Raw genomic sequence first — 24375 nt, forward strand, 5'->3', positions numbered from 1 at the left:
AGCCACAACTGTCAGAAGAGTGTCTATGATTGAGTCTGAATGAAGAGATGGAGATAAAACTGTCCCGTTTGAGTGCTGGTTGCAGCTCGTTCAAGGCGCTAGCTGCAGTGAACTGAAAAGAGGAGCGACCCAGGGATGTGTGTGCTTTGGGGACCTTTAACAGAATGTGAATATATTTGCAGAATAAAGGTGATTTGTTCATCTGTCCATCTGTCTATCTGCCCACCCGTCTGTCTTTGTCTGCCTGCCTTCTGTCTATCTGCCTCTGTCTGACCGGGCATTCAAATTGAACAGGAGTCAGGAAAGTGCAGGGAGTCTCTTGGCGACCGCCTGATGAGACCAAACCTCCTGTCTGTCAGCTTTGCTGTGAGGCTCAGAATACACTGAGGAGACACTGAAGGCAGTCACACACACACTGGCACGATCGGCAGTCAGAGGAAAGACTCCCTGCTGCTGAGGTTCTTCTGTACACACTACTGTGGGTTTTAGATCTTGAATTAAATCATTCTGTGATTGACGTGGTATGAAGCAACATCAGGGAGTATGGTTGTGGAGGGGAGCTGATGTGGTATGAAGCAACATCAGGGAGTATGGTTGTGGGAGGGAGTGATGTGCTATGAAGCAACATCAGGGAGTATGGTTGTGGGAGGGGAGGTGAAGTGGTATGAAGCAACATCAGGGAGTATGGTTGTGGGAGGGAGGTGATGTGGTATGAAGCAACATCAGGGAGTATGGTTGTGGGAGGGGAGGTGATGTGGTATGAAGCAACATCAGGGAGTATGGTTGTGGGAGGGGGTGATGTGGTATGAAGCAACATCAGGGAGTATGGTTGTGGGAGGGGGTGATGTGGTATGAAGCAACATCAGGGAGTATGGTTGTGGGAGGGGGTGATGTGGTATGAAGCAACATCAGGGAGTATGGTTGTGGGAGGGGGTGATGTGGTATGAAGCAACATCAGGGAGTATGGTTGTGGTGATGTGGTATGAAGCAACATCAGGGAGTATGGTTGTGGGAGGGGAGTGATGTGGTATGAAGCAACATCAGGGAGTATGGTTGTGGGAGGGGGTGATGTGGATGAAGCAACATCAGGGAGTATGGTTGTGAGAGGGGGTGATGTGGTATGAAGCAACATCAGGGAGTATGGTTGTGGGAGGGGGAGCAATGGGGTATGAAGCAACATCAGGGAGTATGGTTGTGGGAGGGGAGTGATGTGGTATGAAGCAACATCAGGGAGTATGGTTGTGGGAGGGGAGTGATGTGGAATGAAGCAACATCAGGGTATGGTTGTATGGAGGTGATGTGGTATGAAGCAACATCAGGGAGTATGGTTGTGGGAGGGGAGTGATGTGGTATGAAGCAACATCAGGGAGTATGGTTGTGGGAGGGGAGTGATGTGGTATGAAGCAACATCAGGGAGTATGGTTGTGGGAGGGGGAGTGATGTGGTATGAAGCAACATCAGGGAGTATGGTTGTGGTATGAAGCAACATCAGGGAGTATGGTTGTGGGAGGGGAGTGATGTGGTATGAAGCAACATCAGGGAGTATGGTTGTGGGAGGGGAGTGATGTGGTATGAAGCAACATCAGGGAGTATGGTTGTGGGAGGGGAGTGATGTGGTATGAAGCAACATCAGGGAGTATGGTTGTGGGAGGGGGAGCAATGGGGTATGAAGCAACATCAGGGAATATGGTTGTGGGAGGGGGGTGATGTGGTATGAAGCAACATCAGGGAGTATGGTTGTGAGAGGGGGTGATGTGGTATGAAGCAACATCAGGGAGTATGGTTGTGGGAGGGAGCTGATGTGCTATGAAGCAACATCAGGGAGTATGGTTGTGGGAGGGGAGTGATGTGGTATGAAGCAACACCAGGGAGTATGGTTGTGGGAGGGGAGCAATGGGGTATGAAGCAACATCAGGGAGTATGGTTGTGGGAGGGGAGTGATGTGGTATGAAGCAACATCAGGGAGTATGGTTGTGGGAGGGGAGTGATGTGGTATGAAGCAACACCAGGGAGTATGGTTGTGGGGGGGGAGCAATGGGGTATGAAGCAACATCAGGGAGTATGGTTGTGGGAGGGGAGTGATGTGGTATGAAGCAACATCAGGGAGTATGGTTGTGGGGGGGAGCTGATGTGCTATGAAGCAACATCAGGGAGTATGGTTGTGGGAGGGGGTGGGAGGGGGAGTGATGTGGTATGAAGCAACATCAGGGAGTATGGTTGTGGGAGGGGGTGAAGTGGTATGAAGCAACACCAGGGAGTATGGTTGTGGGAGGGGGAGTGATGTGGTATGAAGCAACATCAGGGAGTATGGTTGTGGGAGGGGGGGTGACGTGGTATGAAGCAACAGCAGAGAGTATGGTTGAATTAGGGAGGGGTCGACTGAAGAACAGAACAACAGCAGAGAGAGGTGGAGGGAGGAGGATAGAACAGTAGATGTTGGGGAGTGTGGTGGACAGAACTACATGGGAAAGAATGAAGGAAAGAGTGGAGGATAAATGGATAGATTATATGAAAAGCGATGCTCAGTTGAACAATTCTCCAAGGTGAATTAGACTCTGAAATGGCAGCATATTCCCTATAAAGCGCTATGGGCCCTGGTGAAAAGTAGTGCACTATTAAGGGAATAGGGTGCCATTTGGGACACACCCTAGAGGGAACATGCTTATGAGTGTGACAACAGTTACATAAAGACACAAAACCATCTACTGATCGCAGACAGGGGAATTGTTTCTAGATCAGCACTCCTACTCTGAGACACTTTTTGAATAAGGACCCAGGAGTTTTTCTTGATCAGGTCACATGGTCATAAAAGACTCCTGGCCTTAATAATTTGCTGTAAAGCTTACAGCCAGCCACACAATTAACTGACTCTCTGTTGCCACCGGGTTTGCTTCCATATTGACTATAGTAAACGCTCATCAGCTGCAACGGATAGTTGTTCTCGGCTCTCTTCAGACTCCAGTAAGTGATCGACCATCGTGTCAGGCACACACACACACACACAAACAAACTATTGACCCCCAGACTACATCTACTGGGCCTGGTGGAAGTCAACCAATTAGAAGCCCAGCATGTCTTCAGGGGTGGATGGTGCTTCCTGTAGCTCCTTCACAGAGGGACAATAGCCTGTAAATTCTGGCCACTGTCACTTTTACTGCCTCTTGTTATATGCTGTGCGTACATACAGTATCAGTCATTGTCACAGGCTGGCTAGCACAGGCAGGTAGCTCTTTGTGCTTCTCAAATGGCACCATATTCCCTATATAGTGCACTACTTTTGACCAGAGCCCTATGGGTCCTGGTCAAAAGTAGTGCAATTAAAAAGGGAATAGTGTGCCGTTTGAGATGCAGGCTGTGTCTTATTGGCTTGTCTCTAGACTTCTCCAAAGGTTAATGTGGCATGAGGTTGTAATATTGTTTCATCAATACCTATAATAGCATATAGGCCTCAGGCTACATGTGAAGAACAGTGGTGTCCTACTGCCTGCTGTGATTTATAGTGTGCTTGATAGTAACATGTACTCAGTAAACATCTAAGTGCATTTTTAACAGCCTGTACAGAGGGCTTGGGCTATCCTGATTGCCAGTCTGTTTAGCTTAAATTATAATCAAGAATAAAATGAGTGACTGTTGCCATTTTCGTTTTACAGTGGCATCGAGGGCAGCAGTAAGTAGTGAGAGTAGGTCTAAGACAATACTGGTAAGCACCACGTATCTGGGTGATATCTTGGGCCAGATATCTGGGGTTTAGGATGGTAATTCAGGTCTCCATGTCTTTGACACATGAACCAGGCTTGAGCTGGCTTGAGAGGTAGACCACAGAGAGAGATGTCAATACCTGACTGTCATTATTTCTCTGCAGCCCCTCCCTTCCTAGTGACATCTCTCCATAGATCAGTGATATTGACAGGTTCTGATTCCAATAAAAGTTGGTATATAGGGCAGGAGCAAACCAGAAACATAGAATCAACCTGGGGTTAAATATCAGGCGATTCAGAAACTATGAATGGCCAAACATGTGGGCTGTCTGCGCGCGTCAGATCAGTGTGGACACCGATTTCTCTCCCGTTCGGATCACTCAAGCTGGCTGTCACACGGAGTGAGCGCTACAGCTCTAAGTGAACATTGTGATCCGGTGTCACCCATAGTCAACACGTAGCCCACGTCTCAGATCCTTGGAGAGGAGAGAGGGGCGAGCAAAGCCCAGTGGACATGCGGTATGACCAGATGACCCGCCGCGCCGTGACGCTCTCCAGGTGTGTGTAGACCGGACTCTGTTGAATAATATGAAGCGCCATGGCGTGGTGTGACCGTGGGGTTCAGACACTGCTGGCTACCGTGGGGGCTTTCGCCGCTTTCAGCCTCATGACCATAGCCATCGGGACGGACTACTGGCTGTACTCACGGGCATACATATGCAACGCAACCAATGCCAGTACGGATGACACCCAGTCACAACCCAAGAAGGCAAGGGGAGATCTTACGCACTCTGGGCTGTGGAGAATATGTTGTATTGAAGGTAAGGCAAGCTGAAATAGGTTACTCTTTCTATTATACTTTGGTAATGTGAAGTCATGTTGAGTTTATGTGGAGAAAGGGTGCTTATGGGTAGCCTAATATATTGAAAAGGGAAGTATTTGGCTTCATGTTACATATTTGGAGGAAGAAGGTAATTGTCTGTCTCATAGAGGGGCTGTTTTGTTTCTACTGTCAACTGTATTGGCTTCTCTTCGCTAAGAGAGAGGAAGAGACTTAACGCCGTCAAAGGGTGCGTTTTTACGCGCTCCAAACAAGGTGAGAGTAAATAGGGTAGTCTTTAATAAGGACTGTTTGGCAGTGATATGAGCATGACAAATACATTGGTGTTGGCCGTAAGAATGATCTAGTTTAAATACAGGGAATATGTTTCTATCTGAAGCGGCGCTATAATTCTATGAGTGGATTATGGAGAAAACAAGTTAATCAACACACTTGTTTAAAAAGTTTATAAATCACTGACAGAGTGAAGTTGGTTGATATTTTCACTACACTGTTGCTGTTTCCTAAACTTAAAGACGCTCTGAGGACCTTTATGAGTCCTGCCTTCAGGACGAGCTCTGCCTTCATTCACGTCTTTATTGTATTTGAGGGTGTTGCTTGGCAACGTCTCTCTAATTGCTATGGAAACATGAGAGACTAGGATATAAAAATAAAAAGGAATCTGTACAGAGATCTCATTGTCCAAGCAAAGTCAAATATGATGTTCTTATGCCATTAAAGATGTACAAATGCATATATTTTTATAGGTATAGCTAGACATGCTTGCTTAATGTAGTTTTATGTGAAGTATTTTGATAATAAGTCGTGTATAGACCAGAGCCCCCAATAGGCCTACATGGCTCGTAGTCTAATTGGTCAGAGGCGGAGGCAATGGCAACAATATATTACCATTCATCCACTGCTGTTAGCCTTTTAGAATCGTTGGAATTAAGACGTTTTCAAGGTTTAGGTTCTTGTATCAAACTCTACTTGAATAACATAATGTTTCGTAACAGTTTGAGGTGGTTTAGCTTAAGTGGGTGAAACAAAGCTGCTGGCATTGCTGTCCAACAAATCACTGACTTTAACCTGTACTTGTTTTGTTTTTTCCAAGGCGTTGGGATTCATACTAGCCTATATGACAAGGTTGTCTTATCTTCGTGGGACCTTAGGGTTTAATTTAACCCAATTTGCAAGTCAAGTGTCCCTTCAGTCAACCCACAGTCACTCCTGACCTCAATCCTGTCAGTAATGTTTTGAGAATACGTGTGCTGAGGGTTGTGGATATCACTAGCAAGTAGACATGTATAATTTAGTGCGCGGGAAGACACTATTCTAGAAGCACTTTGTTGTGTTCCAGTCGCAGACGGAGCATAGCGCTCGAGCAGCTGTCGGTGGTGCTGAACTGCGCGGACAGAATGTTTGACGTAGACTAAAGCCAGAACAAATCATCTTACAATATATTGGCCTCCTGATAGTGAATGTATTTGCTAATAAGCAACACTGTTGAAATTATAAATATGGACAACAGTTTAACACACTATCAATTTGAAAAAGCTAGAAAAATTTCCAAGATTAGCCAGGTTATTTTACACGAGGCTTCGGCGGCATAATCCATTTATGTAATCCAAAAGGTAGGCCTATGTCTGTTTCTGTGTGTTCAGCACCTATTCCAACACAAATTAGTAATCTTTCCTGATCTATCCATGTCAGCTCCACACCACAGACATCCACGAGCGCATGGTCGCGCCTGATGCAGGTAATTTTTTGAAAGTCAGGCGTGGCTTGGACCCCCTTCGCGTGGCTTGGACAGGCCCATCAGAGAAAACAAATGGCTTGGCAGGCGGAGTGCAATATCTGATGTGGTTATCACGCAGTGCTGTCATTGCATGAGTGTTTTATTGCACTGCTTTCTATAGGAAAAGAACAGCTGGAAAAGGAAAGGCTGAGGAAGTTTGATGAGCATGGATGATGGCAGGCCTGTGATTGGTATAGCTCTTCAACACATCCGTGGTTTTGTAGGCTATCAAATATATTACAGGCCATGACAGTCTAATTAGGACAACCTAGTTGATTTTTTAATATATCCCCGTCGTTTTTCAACATCCTATTCCCTGGCGTTTCTTTCAGCTCTGCAAATAGCCTATATATTCAGTGTAAACATACAGCACGGTAGTAAACATAACAGGAACAAAAAAATCTAAGACATCAAATAAGATAACAGTGCTTGATGTGTATGAATGATGTAAACGTGTGACGAAATGTTCGCATCCATTATGACGCCACGTTCCAAAACCTAAAAAAGAGCTGCATCGTCCATCAACCATCATAAATCCATCAGACATGGACACCCACATCGACTTAGTTGACACCGTGACCCTGTCAATCAAGATGGCAATTGAAATGGACAAGAGAGTGAAGTCTCGACAATTAACTGAGCTTTTGAAACGAGCCGTGGCGACCGCCCAAGGACTGAGCCTTCGACCTGAGGCCGGGGATTGGAGCCCCATTCCCAATACTATCCCGGCGGAGAAACTCGCTCCAAAAGCCATCCAGAACCTCGAGACCCGGCTGGGCTCAGGTGATTTCCGCGTGACTACTGCTTCGGCCATCAACTGTGACCTCGCCGCTGCTGCCATTGGTACAACCATTGCTAATGGACTCGCCACGGCCATCGCCTCGTCTTCTAGTAACCGTGGCACCGCCGCAGCAGCTAACGAGATCTCAGAGACCCTCGAGATCATTGAGACCCCTGGAGCGCGTGCAACTGACTCCGGGTCGGTGCAGAAATCGGGTTATGATATCAGCGAGCAGATCCAGATGACATACACATGGGCGACTGTACAGCCCATGGCCTATTGCTGCGGCTGCTATGCGCCACCACAGGTGTACTATAACACATACAGCTGGGAGATGTCCAGCCAGTACACCTCTGTCACCTAAAGACAAGCAAGACAGACACTTTTTTTTCCTTACAAGATTTAGTTGTAACCTTTATTTTTACACATGTAGCAAAATAAAAGTCTGAAAAGAGAATCCAGTCTGTATGTCTTTTTTATTTAGTATAGTTTAGTTTAGCCACGTTTCATTTTTATTATATAGCTGAAAGCTGAATGGAGCAGTATGCAGCTAGCTCTATAAATAGCCTAAAGAAAACAGAAACCAGAAGTCATCAAGGAAAGGGAAAAAAGTAAACAAGCGTTTCTATAATTTTGACTGCTACATTATGACTAGAAATGCTATTTATTCAGACAATCTTTCTGACATTTGAATCAAAATGTATCTAACAGATCAATGTACCACTATCAAAATCAAATCAAATCAAATGTATTTATATAGCCCTTCGTACATCAGCTGATATCTCAAAGTGCTGTACAGAAACCCAGCCTAAAACCCCAAACAGCAAGCAATGCAGGTGTAGAAGCACGGTGGCTAGGAAAAACTCCCTAGAAAGGCCAAAACCTAGGAAGAAACCTAGAGAGGAACCAGGCTATGTGGGGTGGCCAGTTCTCTTCTGGCTGTGCCGGGTGGAGATTATAACAGATCATGGCCAAGATGTTTAAATGTTCATAAATGACCAACATGGTCGAATAATAATAATCACAGACAGAACAGTTGAAACTGGAGCAGCAGCAGCACGGCCAGGTGGACTGAGGACAGCAAGGAGTCATCATGTCAGGTAGTCCTGAGGCATGGTCCTAGGGCTCAGGTCCTCCGAGAGAAAGAAAGAAAGAGAGAAAGAGAGAATTAGAGAGAGCATACACACCAGACGCCATTTGAGTGGACAAGTGTCCCACGGTTGTCATGGGGACAATCATCAGTAGATAAGAACACAAGAGGAAGAGACTGTGCCCAGGCGTTGTTGACCACAGATCTTAGAGCAAGCAAGAAAGTCCAATTCACTGTACTAGTGCACATGACAATAAAAACATAACTTAAAATAGCCATCATATACTCTGCTGCTACTACGTTTATCATATATCCTGATGCCTAGTCACCTTACCTCTCTCTATACATATCTACCCCTTCCACTCCAGTATCCCTGCACATTGTAAATATGGTATTGGAACTGACCCTGGAACTGACACTGTACAGTATATAGCTTACTCACTTTCTCATGTTGAACTTGTTTCTAATTCTCATGTGTTTTGGTTCTACTTGACTTTGTATTTATTTTTTACACTACTTCTTGATTGCTGCATTGTTGGGAAAGAGAAAGCAAGAAAAGTATTTCACTGTAGGCCTACTTGTGACAATATAAACTAAGAGTTTTTATTACTAACCCAAGATAGACCAAAGTCTGTCGTTTTCATCGGAGCAAATTAATCATAGTGGGCAGAACAAGCAAGGCGGTGGGCAGAGCCAAGGACGAGCTTGTGAGATCCTATTGGCGCTTTCCAATATTTATTTGCATATTTCTGCTAGGGAATGCCTACTCGGTGAAGTTCGTGTGTGCAATTCGCCCTTGCACTCCTTCTAAATCTAAACAATGGAATTTTTTGAAACTTTGGGAATGGGTAACATCTACAATATGCAGTCCACTCTGATTGTTATAGATTGTAGTTCGGAAAAATAAAACTGTATGAAGATCAAATGTTTCATCAATGAGAAAATTAGCAGAATGTGGGCCACTGGGCTTCCTCTCATCACCATATTTGGTAGTGAGTGAAAATGCCAACCGGATGCTTCACATTTATACATCTGGTGAAATATATGGCTTCCTAGTTCTATCTGTGATGAAAACTTGAAACTTGAAATTGATAGTGTAGTCAGTGCAAAAAGCTATTTGTCACCTGACTTCACAATCCAACTTCAAGGTCCGTACATTAAGTGTGAGATATGTAGCCTCTCTAGGAGTCAGCGGCTGTGACACCAGACAGTCAAAACACATTGTAACACATCTAAAACATGGGGACAGTAAGCACTTGTTGAGCAGAGTGAATCTTGAGCTGTCCAGTGTTGAAATTAAAGTAGCACATAAGGAAGCCCTATTAGCATGAACACAGCTCACTAATGTGTTCATATTAGCCTCTGTGCTAGTTTCATTTCAGCACTGGACAGCTCACTTCTCAGTGTTCTTCTCAGGAAGTGTTCATTCTTTTGACATGTAGATTCATGGGATAAAAATGTAAAAGCAGCATGTAGCCTAGCGGCTTGTTTCACAAATTCTATCTTCAAATTGGTCAATGGCCATCTTTAATTCTATTCCCTTGTGATTGTAATTTCAGAAATTCATAATTTAGTGCTCTGGAAATCACTATTCCACAAGCACTTTGTGTTCCAATCACTGGTTCCATTCGCAGACAGAGCAGAGAGCTTGAGGGCTGTCCACAGTGTGTGGTGCCGTAAGTCTTTGAATACATTTGTCAGCAGAAGAAGAATCCCTTTTGTCCAGCATCCCTGCCCATCAGCATCCCTGCCATCTATGCTATTAGCTGTAGCAGAGAGTAAGAAGCTGTCCGGTGCTGAAATCAAACCCTTGTCTTTTGTTAGTTTAATTTCAGCACTGGACAGCTCCTTTCTCACTATTGCACTCATAATTAGTTTATTTTGAATCTCGCTTGGCATTCTCAGCATGTTCCACAGGTCTGTAATTAAAATGTGTCAGCCGAAAGGCCACAAGGGTGCTAATTAGCCACCGGGCTCTCACTTCCACCAGCTCTGCCACTTTTCTACTCTCCTCTGTTTTCCTCTCATCTCTCATCTCTACCTCCTTCTCCTCTCCCTCCTCTCCTCTCTCTCTCCTCTCCTCTCCTCCTCTCCTCTCCTCCTCTCCCTCTCCTCTCCTCTCCTCTCCTCTCCTCTCCTCTCCTCTCCTCTCCTCTTGCATGCTGCCCTCCTCGCATGCCCCTCCCCCCCCACCCATCTCCTCCTATTCTCTTCTCTTTGCTTCACTCACTCATACTCTTCTCTCTTTTACACCTCTCTTCTCTTCTTCTGTCCTTCTAAACTCAGCAAAAAAAGAAAAGTCCCCTCACTGTCAACTGCTTTTATTTTCATCAAACATGTGTAAGTGTTTGTATGAACATAACAAGATTCAACAACTGAGACATAAAATGAACAAGTTCCACAGTCATGTGACTAACAGAAATGCACAAATGTGTCATCGAACAAAGGGGGGTCAAAATCAAAAGTAACAGTCAGTATCTGGTGTGGCCACCAGCTACATTAAGTACTGCAGTGCATTTCCTCATGGACTGCACCAGATGTGCCAGTTCTTGCTGTGAGATGTTACCCCACTCTGCCACCAAGGCACCTGCAAGTTCCCATACATTTCTGGGGGGGAATGGCTCTAGGCCTCACCCTCCAATCCAACAGGTCTCAGACATCCTCAATGGCTCTTCGCTGGCCATGGCAGAACACTGACATTCCTGTCTTGCAGGAAATTACGCACAGAATGAGCAGTATGGCTGGTGGCATTGTCATGCTGGAGGATCATGTCAGGATGAGCCTGCAGGAAGGGTACCACATGAGGGAGTAGGATGTCTTCCCTGTAATGTGCAGCATTGAGATTGCCTGCAATGACAACAAGATCAGTCCGATGACGCCCCAAACCATGACAGACTCTCTACCTCCAAATCGATCCCGCTCCAGAGTACAGGCCTCTGTGTAACAGGCCTCTGTGCTCAGTCCTTCGACGATGAACGCGAATCCGACCATCACCCCTGGTGAGACAAAACCGCATCTCATCAGTGAAGATAACTTTTTTCCAGTCCTGTCTGGTCCAGTGATGGTGGGTTTGTGCCCATAAGCGGTGTTGTTGCCGGTGATGTCTGGTGAGGACCTGTCTTACAACAGGCCTACAAGCCCCCAGTCCAGCCTCTCTCAGCCTATTGCGGACAGTCTGAGCACTGATGGAGGGATTGTGCATTCCAGGTGTATCTCGGGCAGTTGTTGTTGCCATCCTGTACCTGTCCCGCAGGTGTGATGTTCGGATGTACCGATTGGATGTACTGAAGCATGGGAAACAGTGTTTAAACCCTTTACAATGAAGATCTGTGAAGTTATTTGGATTTGTACGAATTATCTTTGAAAGACAGGGTCCTGAAAAAGTTAAGTTTATTTTTTTGCTGAGTTTATATGGGGGACTATTGAGCCAATAAGGGGACAACGCCATAACATTTGAACCCTGATGACTAACTATAGGCCAATGGAGTACAAAATCAGGCGGAGCGCTGCTTGGTTACATGTGTTACAAATGACACTCGGGTGACATTTCAATCGGTGAACTGCCACTCAAACTCTATCATTACTGAATGATTCATTTATTCCTATATTTAGTTGTGAAGCCCAAACCTAAGAGCCAGCTTATTATGTGGGTGGGCTGGATCTATGGAGATGCTGGGTGCATCGCAATAGTCTAAAGTGGCTTCCTCACCTCATCCTCACCTCCTCTCATTCAGTTGTACTGATCTGAAAACACAGGTTTGAATGTGAAATGGAGGATCCTTACCGGTGACTTGAATTGAACCCATCCAGTTTTATCACATTGTAAGGAGACAAGGAGAGAAAGCCACTTTAGCCTATTGAGATGCACCCCGGTATTCACATTGGTGAAGATAAAGGAAAGGAGACAAGGAGAGGAAGCCAGTCTGGACTATTAAGTTGCACCCCTAGCGATCCCAGCCTTCAGCACTCCCAGCTACCTATACTACCATAGAAACAGATTAATATGGCCGCTGGGAGCTGGACCACCCATCACAGAATAATTGTCCCTTCTAGTAATTACATTTCTATGCTGCCACCTGAGAGGACCAGGGAACAGTGTCTGGTTGTTTTATAGGCTGGGGAACAGTGTCCTATCTGTTTACAGCTATATAAAACCAGATTACTCCCCCTGATAGACTCCAACCCACAGCCTCACTGGCCCCTTTTGATGATGTAATGGTATACTATGCGGCTGTATAGTACAATCAGTGAATGTAAGGCTGAGTCCCAAATTGCACCCTATTCCCTATATAGTGCATTGCTTTTGACTAGAGCCATATGGTCCCTGGTTGAAAGTAGCGTAGTAGTGTACTATAAAGGAAATAAGATAACATTTGGGACTCTGCCTTACATTCACTGACTGTACTATGCAGCCACCTCATGTTCCATTACATTATAGCCCCCAGGCTGTATTAATGATGCTATATATTACAGATATATGTATTGATGTTCATTTGGAGGGTATCCTTAATTAATCTGCCCATTAAAATATTCAACTGGAGAGATGATATGTCTTGAGGATAGGAAAAAGGCAGGGTAGACACCAGGGAGAGCTGAGAGAGTGTAGGATATGATGCTGTGATACTGTAATGCGATTGGTCTATTCCATTGAGGCTCTCGCGTTATTGGCTGAGCTGAGTTAATTCACAATAATTGCAAAGTACATCACCCTGTCACCCACAGCAATGCTGTGCTGTGATAGCTGTTTCACTCACAGGGCATGCGTGTGTGTGTGTGGGGGTACATTATGTAATATCTGTGTTTTGTGTTTCAAATCAAAATGTATTTGACACATGCTTCGTAAACAACAGGTATAGACAGATGTGTGTGTGTTGGGGGATATATTTCTTGAGGGGTTAGGGGGCTGTTGATAGGGAGCCATGTGACAGGCTGTCTGTCGGTGGTTGCCAGAAGATGTCAAAGGCATCCTTAGAGACATTATGGAAATCAGACTGTTGAAACAGAACTGGGGTTGCCATGGAGAGGATGTGCCCAGCGGTGGTCTCCTAGGAAGGGCTCAGGGACTGGTCTCTCTCTCACACTCTCTGTCTGTCAGTCTGTCTCTTTCTTGCTCTCTCTCTCGCTCACACACACACACACACACACACACACACACACACACACACACACACACACACACACACACACACACACACACACACACACACACACACACACACACACACACACACACACACACATACACACATACACACATACACACACACATACCTTAGACATTAGACTGATAACCACCGCTTGTAAATCACAAGCCCAGGAGCCTCAGTCTCTAATCGGATTACAAATCAGATGCAATATTCTCTTTCCGTCTTCCCCTAGACAGACCGGCACACACACACACACACACACACACACACACACACACACACACACACACACACACACACACACACACACACACACACACACACACACACACACACACACACACACACACACACACACACACACACACACACACACACACACACACAGGTGGAAGGGGCCATGGCGGCAGACAGACTGGGGAGGTTGGAGCTGGAGTCTGAGTGAGACGCTCTGGGGGAGGGACGGGGGATGGGATGAGATGAAATGGGTGAGGAGGTAAGAGGCAAGAGAGGGGAAATGCTGGACATAAATAAATGACTGCTCACCCATTACGTCCATTCTAGCAATGTCATTGTCATGTCCAAACATCTCTTCTGTTAGAAAGAACAAAACACTGTCTTGGTAACGACAGTGGTGTGTTTTCATGGATGCCAAGAGAAGCCAGGCTTCCCCCAAAATTAAGAAAACATTAAATTATTTATCTTTCGTCTCTCTGTGTTTTCGTAATTTCCCTTCAATTCAAAAGAGGCTGAATGTATCTCACCAGAGAAAGCATCTGAGTGAGTGAAACAACGCCTTTCTGTTTCTCTACGTGTAGGCCATCTATCTGATGCGGTCTGGTCATAAAGAGGATGACATTGTTACCACCTGTAGCATTAAAGACAAGGGAAGCCAGCAAGCATCTGGCCTCCCTTGACAAAAAAAGTATAAAATAGTCAATCAGCGTTGAGCTAAACTGAGTGTCAAAAGAAGCCAGTTTGGATTTGGCTTCACTCCTATCAAATCGCATTGAGAGCATACGTCATTGACAGAAACATCTTTAATTGTTGCATCTCATTGTGTTGTTGTCCTTCAGTGGCTAGCTAGCTAAAGTTGTCCCTATCCTAAATGAACCATGAGCGGAGATAAGGATTACTTAATTTTTGCTTAATTCTCCGTACTGGCCAATGATTATAACGGTGATTCTGATCCAACCATTAATTCATACATTGTTGTGCCCCGGCCTGAGAGGATGGAAGTTCAATATGTAGCTAGATGTAGAAGGCTAATGTTAACTAGCTAACGTTGCCAGGTAGCCTAGGAAAACGAAAACTAAAAATGTGTACTGTATGATAGAGTCATAGACCGTTTCGTCAACATTAAAGAGAGGAGGATGGCATTGGCACACAAGTAGGGTGTGTCAACATGTTTTTTCCACTTAAATAGACACTCACACACACACACACACACACACACACACACACACACACACACACACACACACACACACACACACACACACACACACACACACACACACACACACACACACACAGCGAGAAATCAGAACCATGGACTGCGACATCTTATTTAGATTACGTTGATTGGACTAAATCATTTTGGTATCTTTTAGTTGTCTCTGTATTTGACTAAGCAGAGGTGATTTGATGATGTTGAAATGTTGAAGTGTAAATGGGGCTGGAATAGTGGAGCTCCTGTTTTCTTTGTGACTTGCAGTAACTCTCTGTGGTTCTAAATCAATAGTTATTTAGAAGTCTGAAAATGTCAGAAACATTAACTTTCTTGACTATGCTGTAGGTCATGTAACTGTTTGTTACAATACATGCAATATGCTTTGTGGACTTCACTGGACAGAGGTTACTGTCCGGTTTTGTGATGAAACGAAGGTGTGGTTGAATTTATTCTGCTCCTCTGTCTTCTTATTGTCTCTGCCTTTAAACCTTTATGACCAAAAGTATGCTTGTCGAACATCTCATTCCAAAATCATTGGCATTAATATGGAGTTGGTCCCCCTTTTTCTGGTTTAACAGCCTCCACTCTTCTGGGAAGGCTTTCCACTAGATGCTGGAACATTGCTGTGAGGACTTGCTTCCATTCAGCAACACAAGCATTAGTGGGGTTGGTCACTGATGTTGGGTGATTAGGCCTGGCTCGCAGTCAGTGTTTTAATTCTTCCCGAAGGTGAGGGCTCTGTGCAGGCCAGGGCTCTGTGCAGGCCAGTCAAGTTCTTCCACACCAATCTCGACAAACTATTTCTGTATGGACCTTGCCTTGTGCACAGGGGCATTGTCATACTGAAACAGGAAAGGGCCTTCCCCAAACTGTTGCCACAAAGTCAGAATTGTCTAGAATGTGATTGTATGCTGTAGAGTTAAGATTTCCCTTCACTGGAACTAAGGGGCCTGAACCATGAAAAACAGCCCCAGACCATTACTCTTCCTCCACCAAACTTTATTGTTGCCACTATGCAGTCGGGCAGGTAGCTCCCAACTAACAGTTCTTGTGCTGACGTTGCTTCCAGAGGCAGTTTGGAACTCGATAGTGAGTGTTGCAACCAATGATAGATTATTTTAACGCACTACGTGCTTCAGCACTTGGCGGTCCCGTTCTGTGAGCTTATGTGCCCTACCACTTCGCGCTTGAGCCATTGTTGTTCCTAGACGTTTCCACTTTACAATAACATTACTTACAGTTGACCGGGTCAGCTCTAGCAGGGCAGATATTTTACAAAATGACTTGTCAGCAACGGGTGTGGCTGAAATAGCTGAATCCAGTCATTTGAAGGGGTGTCCACATACTTTTGTATATACAGTATAGTGTATCACGGTGACAAGGCACATTTACTAACAGGTTATAGAGCAAACAATGCAATTATCACAACATACAGTATATGTGGAAATCTGGCTTTTCTGGGGGGATTGGCTTCCCCTGGGATTTTACCCACGCACCACTACTTTGTAATGATGCTCTTCTTCGGGACAATTATCAGTTACATGAGGTGTTTATTTGGCATATAAACATACAGACAGACTGTGTGATTTTACGGTCCTTATTAAACAGCAGACCCAGTTAATGGCTATGTGTGTGTCTCAAGGCCCCTGCTCTGTGAGTCACCCTGAGTGTACAGAGAGGGTCTCCTGGGTCTCTGACTAGCTGTTAGGTTCCTTCTTGGTGGTTACTCACGTAATAAGGCTTTTATACAGTCGGGAGGAAACTGCGTCAACCCTGTCACAGGTGTTCAGCCATTAGGGATCTGAGGGAGGAAATAGATGGTTAATACCACAACAACACTATGGTTAAAGGGGTTGTCCATGGAATCTTACAACATTCGTTCAAGACACGAGTGCACACATGTAGCAAGCACACAAGCACAAACACACAAACACACACACCACAGTAACTGTTGACAGTGACACTGCTGAGTGGTAGCTGTGCTCAACACTGCAAATAAACTCAGGTACAGTCCAGCCCAGCCCAAGGCAGAGATGGTAAGTGGCTGGTTGGCTGAACAGCAATACCACAACAACATTATGTATCCATGAACCTTCTCGTCCTCTTCCCTCCCTTCCTCTTCCCTCCTCCCTCCCTCCCTCCCTCCCTCCCTCCCTCCCTCCCTCCCTCCCTCCCTCCCTCCCTCCCTCCCTCCCTCCCTCCCTCCCTCCCTCCCTCCCTCCCTCCCTCCCTCCCTCCCTCCCTCCCTCCCTCCCTCCCTCCCTCCCCTGAGTGTGTACAATATTACAGCAATAGGTCTCTCCCCTACCCAACACACACACACACACACACACACACACACACACACACACACACACACACACACACACACACACACACACACACCCACACACACACACACACACACACACACACACACACCCTCACCCTCAGACAGGTACTTAAAGCCATCAGAGAGCCCACTCCTTTGTTGTTCCAGTAAGGTGGTTGTTTTCCCTGAGCTCAACCAATCAGGGATTCACCTCAGATGAATTTGGACATGCACTGAAATGCACGAAATACCTCTGGGTAATGCATTCTTAATCACACTGTGGTGTAATATCAGTGTGTGTGTGTTGTTCCTCCAGCATCTAACTCAAATTGGCTTTGTGGTGGCCCACGATTTATGTGTTGTGCAATGAGCTGGAATCTTAATTTGCAAGCCCCAGAGAGACGCAGGGCATGGACTGCACCTTTTTGAAAGTCATAACCAATAACCATTGCCTCACCTCACCTTAGATGAGGTTCTCATCGGCTGCTTGCTGCTTTATCTAAAGCCAATATAGGGAGAAGGTAATGGGTTGAGGTGAGACAAACATCACCTTGTCGTGTGTTGAACACATACATGGGTCCATCTAGATCTGAGGACAAACCATTCCTCACATTCTTTTCCATTTCCTCCCAAACCCACTTCTGACACCAGTGTAATGAACCAAGAGGGGGAGTAATGGAATAATGTATTCTGCCTCTAAGGAGAAGATGAAGTTCAGTTGAACAAGCTCTCCATGAGCTTCATATCTCAGTGTTAAACAGCTTGTTATAGTGGATGAATATCTCAGTGTTAAACAGCTTGTTATAGTGGATGAATATCTCAGTGTTAACCAGCTTGTTATAGTGGATGAATAAAATATGTAGTCCTACTGTGTCCTACAGTGCTGTTCATCACTAAGTTATGAGCATCTAGAGCTTTTCAATAGGAGGAAGGCAATACATTTTTTAAATGAGATGCCATTTTCTATTCTCTTATATTGTCCCCCTGGTGCCCTTATCTTCAAGTACTGTATTAGTCTAATGTGTAAGAAATGAACCGGGGTCAGTTACTCAGATTTTTCACACACTGTGTGTAAATATAAAACGTACTGTGCAATATTGAAGAGTCCTCACTGCTGCTCAATCAGCCTACTTTTCCAACCTGATGGAGGAGAATAAAAACCATCCAACATGTATTTTTGATATTGTTGCAAAGCTAACTAAATAGCAGCATTCCCCAAGAGAGGGTGGCCTTCACTTCAGCAGTGATGAATTCATTAACTTCTTAGATGAAAAGATCATGATCATTAGAAAGTATATTACGGACTCCTCTTTGAATCTGCCTATTTCTCCAAAACTCAGTTGTTCTGTCTGCACAGAACTGCCAGGACCTAGGATCAATGGGAGACACTCAAGTTATTTTATCCTGTATCTCTCGACACATTCACGAAAATAGTCATGGCCTCTAAACCTTCCAGCTGCCGACTGGACCAGAAGCAGTATGTGGGTAAAATCACTGAGGAAGCCACCTCTGTCCAGTGAAGTCCACAAAGCACATTCCATGTACAGTAACAGACAGTTACATGACCCACAGCATGGTCAAGCAAGTTAATGTTTCTGGCATTTTCGGACCACTAAACAACTATTGATTTAGAACCAAAGAGAGTTACTGCAAGTCACAAAGAAAACAGAAGCTCCACTATTCCAGCACCATTTACACTTCAACATTTCAACATCATCAAATCACCTCTGCTTAGTCAAATACAGAGACAACTAAAAGATACCAAAATGATTTAGTCCAATCAACGTGAGCTAAATATGATGTGGCTGTCCATGGTTCTGATGTGTGTGTGTGTGTGTGTGTTCGTGCAAGTAGAAAAACATGTTGACTCACCCTACTTGTAGAGAAACTCCAATGCCATCCTGCTCTCTTTCATGTTCACGAAACGGTCTATGACTACTGTCAGACAGTACACGCTATTATTTCTTGTCCTAGGTACAAATCTGTCGTTCTGCCCCTGAACAGGCAGTTAACCCACTGTTCCTAGGCCGTCATTGAAAATAAGAATTTGTTCTTAACTGACTTGCCTGGTTAAATAAAGGTAAAAAAACAAAAAACAAACTGCAAATCCCTGTCTCCATCCATGGCTAATTTAGGAAAGGGCCAATTTTAGCTAGCTGGCTAGCTAGCTACCGGAGGAAAACAACACAACAAAATGCAACAATTAAAGTTTTTCTGTCAATGACGTATGCTCTCAATGGTATTTGATAGGAGTTAACACTTTTTTAATGCACCTGGACCATGCACAGCTGAGGTCGCTCAGTTCAGCTCAACAATGATTGGCTAGTTTTGTATACTATTTTTGCCAATGGAGGCCAGATGCTTGCTGTCTTCCCTTGGATTCAATGCTAAAGAAGGCAACAATGTCATATTGGTTTGGACCAGACAGCATCAGATAGTCCACCTACACGTAGAGAAACAGAGAGACTGTGTCGCTCGGAGGCTTTCTCTTGTGAGATACATTCAGCCTGTTGCAAATTGAAAAAAGAAAATGGCAGCCATGAATACACGTCACTGTACTGGACCCTGTGTCTCTCTCTCTTTCCCTCTCCCTCGCCCTCTCCCTCTCTCTCTCTCTCTCTCTCCCTCTCCCTCTCACTCTCACTCTCCCTCTCACTCTCCCTCTCTCTGAGGACCTGAGTCCTAGAACCATGCCTCAGGTCTACCTGGCCTGATGACTCCTGGCGGTCCCAGTCCACCTAGTTGTGCTGCTGCTCCAGTTTCTGCCTTTTGCCTGTGGCTATGAAACCCTGGCCTGTTCACCAGCCGTGCTACCTTGTCCCGGACCTACTGTTTTCGACCCTCTCTCACGCTCTCTAGTGCCCTCCCTCCCTCTTTCGCTCTCTCTACCGCACCTACTGTCTTGACCTCGGAATGCTCGGCTAGGAAAATCCAACTGACATTTACTGAAGATGTGCTGACCTGTTGCACCCTCTACAACCATTGTGACTGAAGAACGATCTAGCCTTAATTGCCATTTACTCTTATAATCTCCACCCGGCACACCCCGAAGAGGACTGTTTACCCCTCAGAGCCTGGTTCCTCTTTAGGTTTCTTACTAGGTTCCTGCCTTTCTATGGAGTTTTTCCTAGCCACCATGCTTCTACATCTGCTTTGCTTGCTGTTTGGGGTTTTAGGCTGGGTTTCTGTATAAGCATTTTGTGACATCTGCTGATGTAAAAAGGGCTTTATGAATACATTTGATTTGATTTGATCGACGATGTAAGTTAATAACTGAGGTCTGTTCCTCAGCTGTTTCAGTCACTGTGTGTAAATGCAATGCAATGTTTCTTCCAATGTCCTGCAGGGATTAACGTAGGGAGCTGTTACCGTATCAACCACTTCCCAGATGATAACGACTATGACACAGACAGCTCAGAATACCTCCTGCGTGAGTGGTCATTGTCTCTTCTCTTCTTGACTTCTCTCCTCTCCTCTTCACTTCTTTTCTCTTCTCCTCTCGTCTCATCTCTTCTCTTCTCCTTTTGTCTCCTATCTTCTCTTCTCTTGTCTCTTCTCCTCTTCTCCTCTCTTCTCTTTTCTCCTGTCCTTCTCTCTCTTTTCTTCTCTTTTCTTCTCTTCTCTTCTCTTCTCTTCTCTTCTCTTCTCTTCTCTTCTCTTCTCTTCTCTTCTCTTCTCCCTCCTTCTCTTCTCCTCCTCCTCTCCTCTCCTCTCCTCTCTTCCTCTCCTCTCTCTTCTCTTCTCTTCTCTTCTCTTCTCTTCTCTTCTCTTCTCTTCTCTTCTCTTCTCTCCTCTCCTCTCCCTCTCCCTCTCTCTCTCTCTTCTCTTCTCTCTCCTCTCTCTCTCTCTCCCTCTCCTCTCCTCTCCTCTCTCTCCTCCTCTCCTCTCCTCTCTTCTCTTCTCTTCTCTTCTCTTCTCTTCTCCTCTCCTCTCCTCTCCCTCCTCCTCTCCCTCCCCTCCCCTCCCCTCTCCTCTCCTCTCTCCTCTCCTCCCTCTCCTCTCTCTCCTCTCCTCTCCTCTCCTCTCCTCTCCTCTCCTCTCCTCTCCTCTCCTCTCTCTCCTCTCTTCTCTTCTCTTCTCTTCTCTTCTCTTCTCTTCTTCACTTCTCTGTGTGTGTAGTAATCCTAACTGTTGTTACTGCTCGTCATTTAAAGTTATGGGTATTTTTTCTTATATTCCCCCAAGACAATAGACTTTAAAGAGTGATTTTATTCAATATCTAAAACCCACAGTAGCACTCACTGTGTACAGAAAAAAGCTGCAGGGAGTTTTCCTGTGACTGTTAATCGTGCCCGAGTGTGTGTGAGTGTGTGTGTCCATGTGTGTGTGTGTGTGTGCGCATGTGTGTGTGTGTGTGACTAACCATACCTCTCTCTACTCCAGGTATTGTGCGGGCATCCAGTGTGTTTCCTATCCTCAGCACCTGTCTGCTGATGCTGGGGGGGCTGTGTTTGGCCGTGGGACGTATCTATAGCAACAGGAACAGCATCCTGCTTAGCGCCGGCATCCTGTTCGTAGCCGCAGGTAAGCCACGCCCCCTTCAGGGCCTGACACACACACACCCTTCAGGGCCTGACACACACACACAGACACCCTCATCAGTTACCTGTGCTCGGTCTGAATTGTGAAGTCCATTCACAGCGCAGGCTGAGAAGGCCATGAGCTGTCCTCTACGTACATTAGAGCAGTGTGTTAGGGCTGGGGAGGTCAGTGGCACCGATCATTAAGACTGTTCATTACTCATCAGACCAGAGAGAAGATGTGTTCTGGGATCTCTGACTGATGACTAGTATTATCCAGAGGTCTGATTACACGTTCCTCAAGTCAGGGCTGAAGCCTGATAGGAAAACCAATGGGGCTGAGAGATTGTCTGATGTTCTGTCTCTCTCTGTCTCTGTTTCGGTGTCTTCCTCATATACACTCTCTCTCTCTCTGTGTTTCGGTCTTTCTATAACTCTCTCAGGCCTGAGTAACATCATTGGCATCATTGTCTACATCTCCAGCAACGCCGGCGACCCCAGTGACAAGCGGGATGAGGACAAGAAGAACACCTACAGCTACGGCTGGTCCTTCTACTTCGGAGCTCTGTCCTTCATCGTGGCCGAGATGGTGGCCGTCCTGGCTGTCAACATCTACATCGAGAAGAACAAGGAGGTCCGCTTCCACGCTCACCGCGACTTCATCCGCTCCATGTCCTCCTCCTCACCCTACTCACGCATACCCAGTTACCGCTTCCGCCGGCGGACGCCCCACTCCAGCTCGCGCTCCTCTGACGCTTCGCAGGAGCACTCGCCGGCGAGGCTGAAGGGTGGGACCTCAGCAACGGGGCCGTTGGGAGAATTGACCATGTACACGTTGACCCGTGAGGGGGGTCTGAAAGGGGGTGTGACGGAGAACGCATACAGCCCCGAGCACGGCTCAGCCGATTTCCTGCAGTTGCACAACTGCTTCCCCAATGACCAGAAGGACGGGGTCAACCGGCGCACCACGCCCGTGTGAGAAGAGCTTTAGACGGGCCGGTGGAGTGAGGAGGCCCCCCTGATGTGGATGGAGGTGGGCCTTTGGGGATGGAGGACCCCATGGTAGCCTGTCACACTGGAGAATCAGAGTCAGAGTCCGTAGTTCCAGGGAAAGGCGGAGCCAGTGAAAAGACAAAGCCCCTCCTCAGTGAAAAACAACATGAGGACGAGGACTGAGGACATGGACAGAGATATAAGGTTGCCCGTGACATGGTTTCTAAGGGTCACTGGACATAAAGAGTGCTTGCTTCTTTCCTGGTGTTCCTTTGTGCTTTTTGACTGCAACAGACTAGTCACCATCATTGTTTGTGTCGTACACTACATACAAGAAAACCATTCCCTTTAAAATGTGTCCTTGAACCGTGTAAAAGAGAAGAGAGTGGAATGTTGATGGATTTTTATTGCCAATGTGTGTTGGGAAACTGTTGAGTATATTGTTCAATGTACAACATTTCACACTATTTTACCTGCTTTAGGTATCGAACGTAGTTCAGCTAAATGTATTGTCCAACCTGAAGCCCTCTGTCACCTTTGCATGCTACTGTATAGCCTACTGGAGTAGAGCTCTGTGTCTCTGTGTTATCTGTTAGTAGCTACTGTGTGTCACTGTCAGTTTAATAGAGAAATAAAATCAAAGGATTGAGTTCTCAACAAAGCCATTCTTTTGTATCTGGGAAAAACTAAAGGGACATGACTGACCAGCGAACCCATGTTAAACTGAATTGGTTGTAGTTAGGGTTAGGGGTTAGGTTAGGGGTTTGGTTAAGGTGAGGGTTAAGGTTAGGGGTTAGAGTTCTGTTATATCATGCCCCTTTTTTTCCTGCAACCATAGTCATTTAATTCTAGACACTTCTATTGTTAAATGACCATCTGTTATAAAAATAAAAAAACACATCCAAACTACTGCTAATTTCCGGATTAAGAATGTGTTGTTGTACATTTTCAAGTTTAGAAGGGAAATAGCACCTTTGAATGTGCATACACTGAATGTACAAAACTTTAGGAACACCTGCTCTTTCCATGACATACACTGACCAGGTGAATCCAGGTGAAAGATATGATCCCTTATTGATGTCACCTGTTATATCCACTTCAATCAGTGTAGATGAAGGGGGAGGAGAGGTTAAAGAAGAATTTTTATACCTTGAGACAATTGAGACATGGATTGTGTATGTGTGCCACTCAGAGGGTGAATGGGCAAGACAAAAGTGTCTTTGATGGTAGTAGGTGCCAGGCACACCGGTTTGTGTCAAGAACTGCAATGCTGCTGGGTTTTTCATGCTCAACAGTTTCCAGTGTGTATCAAGAATGGTCAACCAGCCAGGCAACTTGACTCCTTTGGGAAGCATTGGAGTCAACATGAGCCAGCATCCCTGTGGAACGCTTTCGACACCTTATAGAGTCCATGCCCTGATGAATTGAGGCTGTTCAAAAGGACAAAAGGGGGTGGAGCTTGGTATTAGGAAGGTGTTACTAATATTTGGTACACTTAGTGTATGTTTAATTATTTTTTAAATTGATACTGGATTGATGACATTTCATCCATAACTGCTAAGTCTAACCAGCTGTCTTAAAACTTATCTCTGATACCCTTCATCCTATAGCAATCTCAATTCATCCCCATCTCATCTCATGACATCTCTGGGTCAAAGATCATTCCTACTGCTCAGTCCCCATAGAGTCCAGTCCAATATGGCCGACCTGATGATGTCAGTGGAACACCTATGGACATTCTGCAATCTTTATTTATTTCTATGT

At 45.5% G+C, this 24375-nt stretch overlaps 1 protein-coding gene across 1 annotated transcript; it reads left to right on the top strand.

Moving 5' to 3' along the window:
- Window positions 1-3952: 3952 nt before the first annotated feature.
- On the top strand, window positions 3953-23659 carry cacng4b (calcium channel, voltage-dependent, gamma subunit 4b). Its single transcript, XM_042319239.1, has 4 exons — window positions 3953-4519; window positions 20445-20528; window positions 21482-21622; window positions 22062-23659. The coding sequence occupies exons 1-4, from the start codon at window positions 4297-4299 to the stop codon at window positions 22595-22597; spliced, it is 984 nt and encodes a 327-aa protein (XP_042175173.1). The 5' UTR covers window positions 3953-4296; the 3' UTR covers window positions 22598-23659.
- The last annotated feature ends 716 nt before the right edge of the window (window positions 23660-24375 follow it).

This window comes from Oncorhynchus tshawytscha, unplaced genomic scaffold (genome assembly GCF_018296145.1).
Source record: "Oncorhynchus tshawytscha isolate Ot180627B unplaced genomic scaffold, Otsh_v2.0 Un_scaffold_1341_pilon_pilon, whole genome shotgun sequence".
Taxonomy (NCBI): Eukaryota; Metazoa; Chordata; class Actinopteri; order Salmoniformes; family Salmonidae; genus Oncorhynchus; species Oncorhynchus tshawytscha.

What these genes read in the sequence shown, in the direction of transcription:
- cacng4b (XM_042319239.1), top strand. Translation starts at nt 4,297, where the DNA reads ATGGCGTGGTGTGACCGTGGGGTTCAGACACTGCTGGCTACCGTGGGG. An exon ending in GAGAATATGTTGTATTGAAG is followed by an intron (nt 4,520 to 20,444) that starts GTAAGGCAAGCT and finishes AATGTCCTGCAG; the next exon opens with GGATTAACGTAGGGAGCTGT. An exon ending in CAGCTCAGAATACCTCCTGC is followed by an intron (nt 20,529 to 21,481) that starts GTGAGTGGTCAT and finishes TCTCTACTCCAG; the next exon opens with GTATTGTGCGGGCATCCAGT.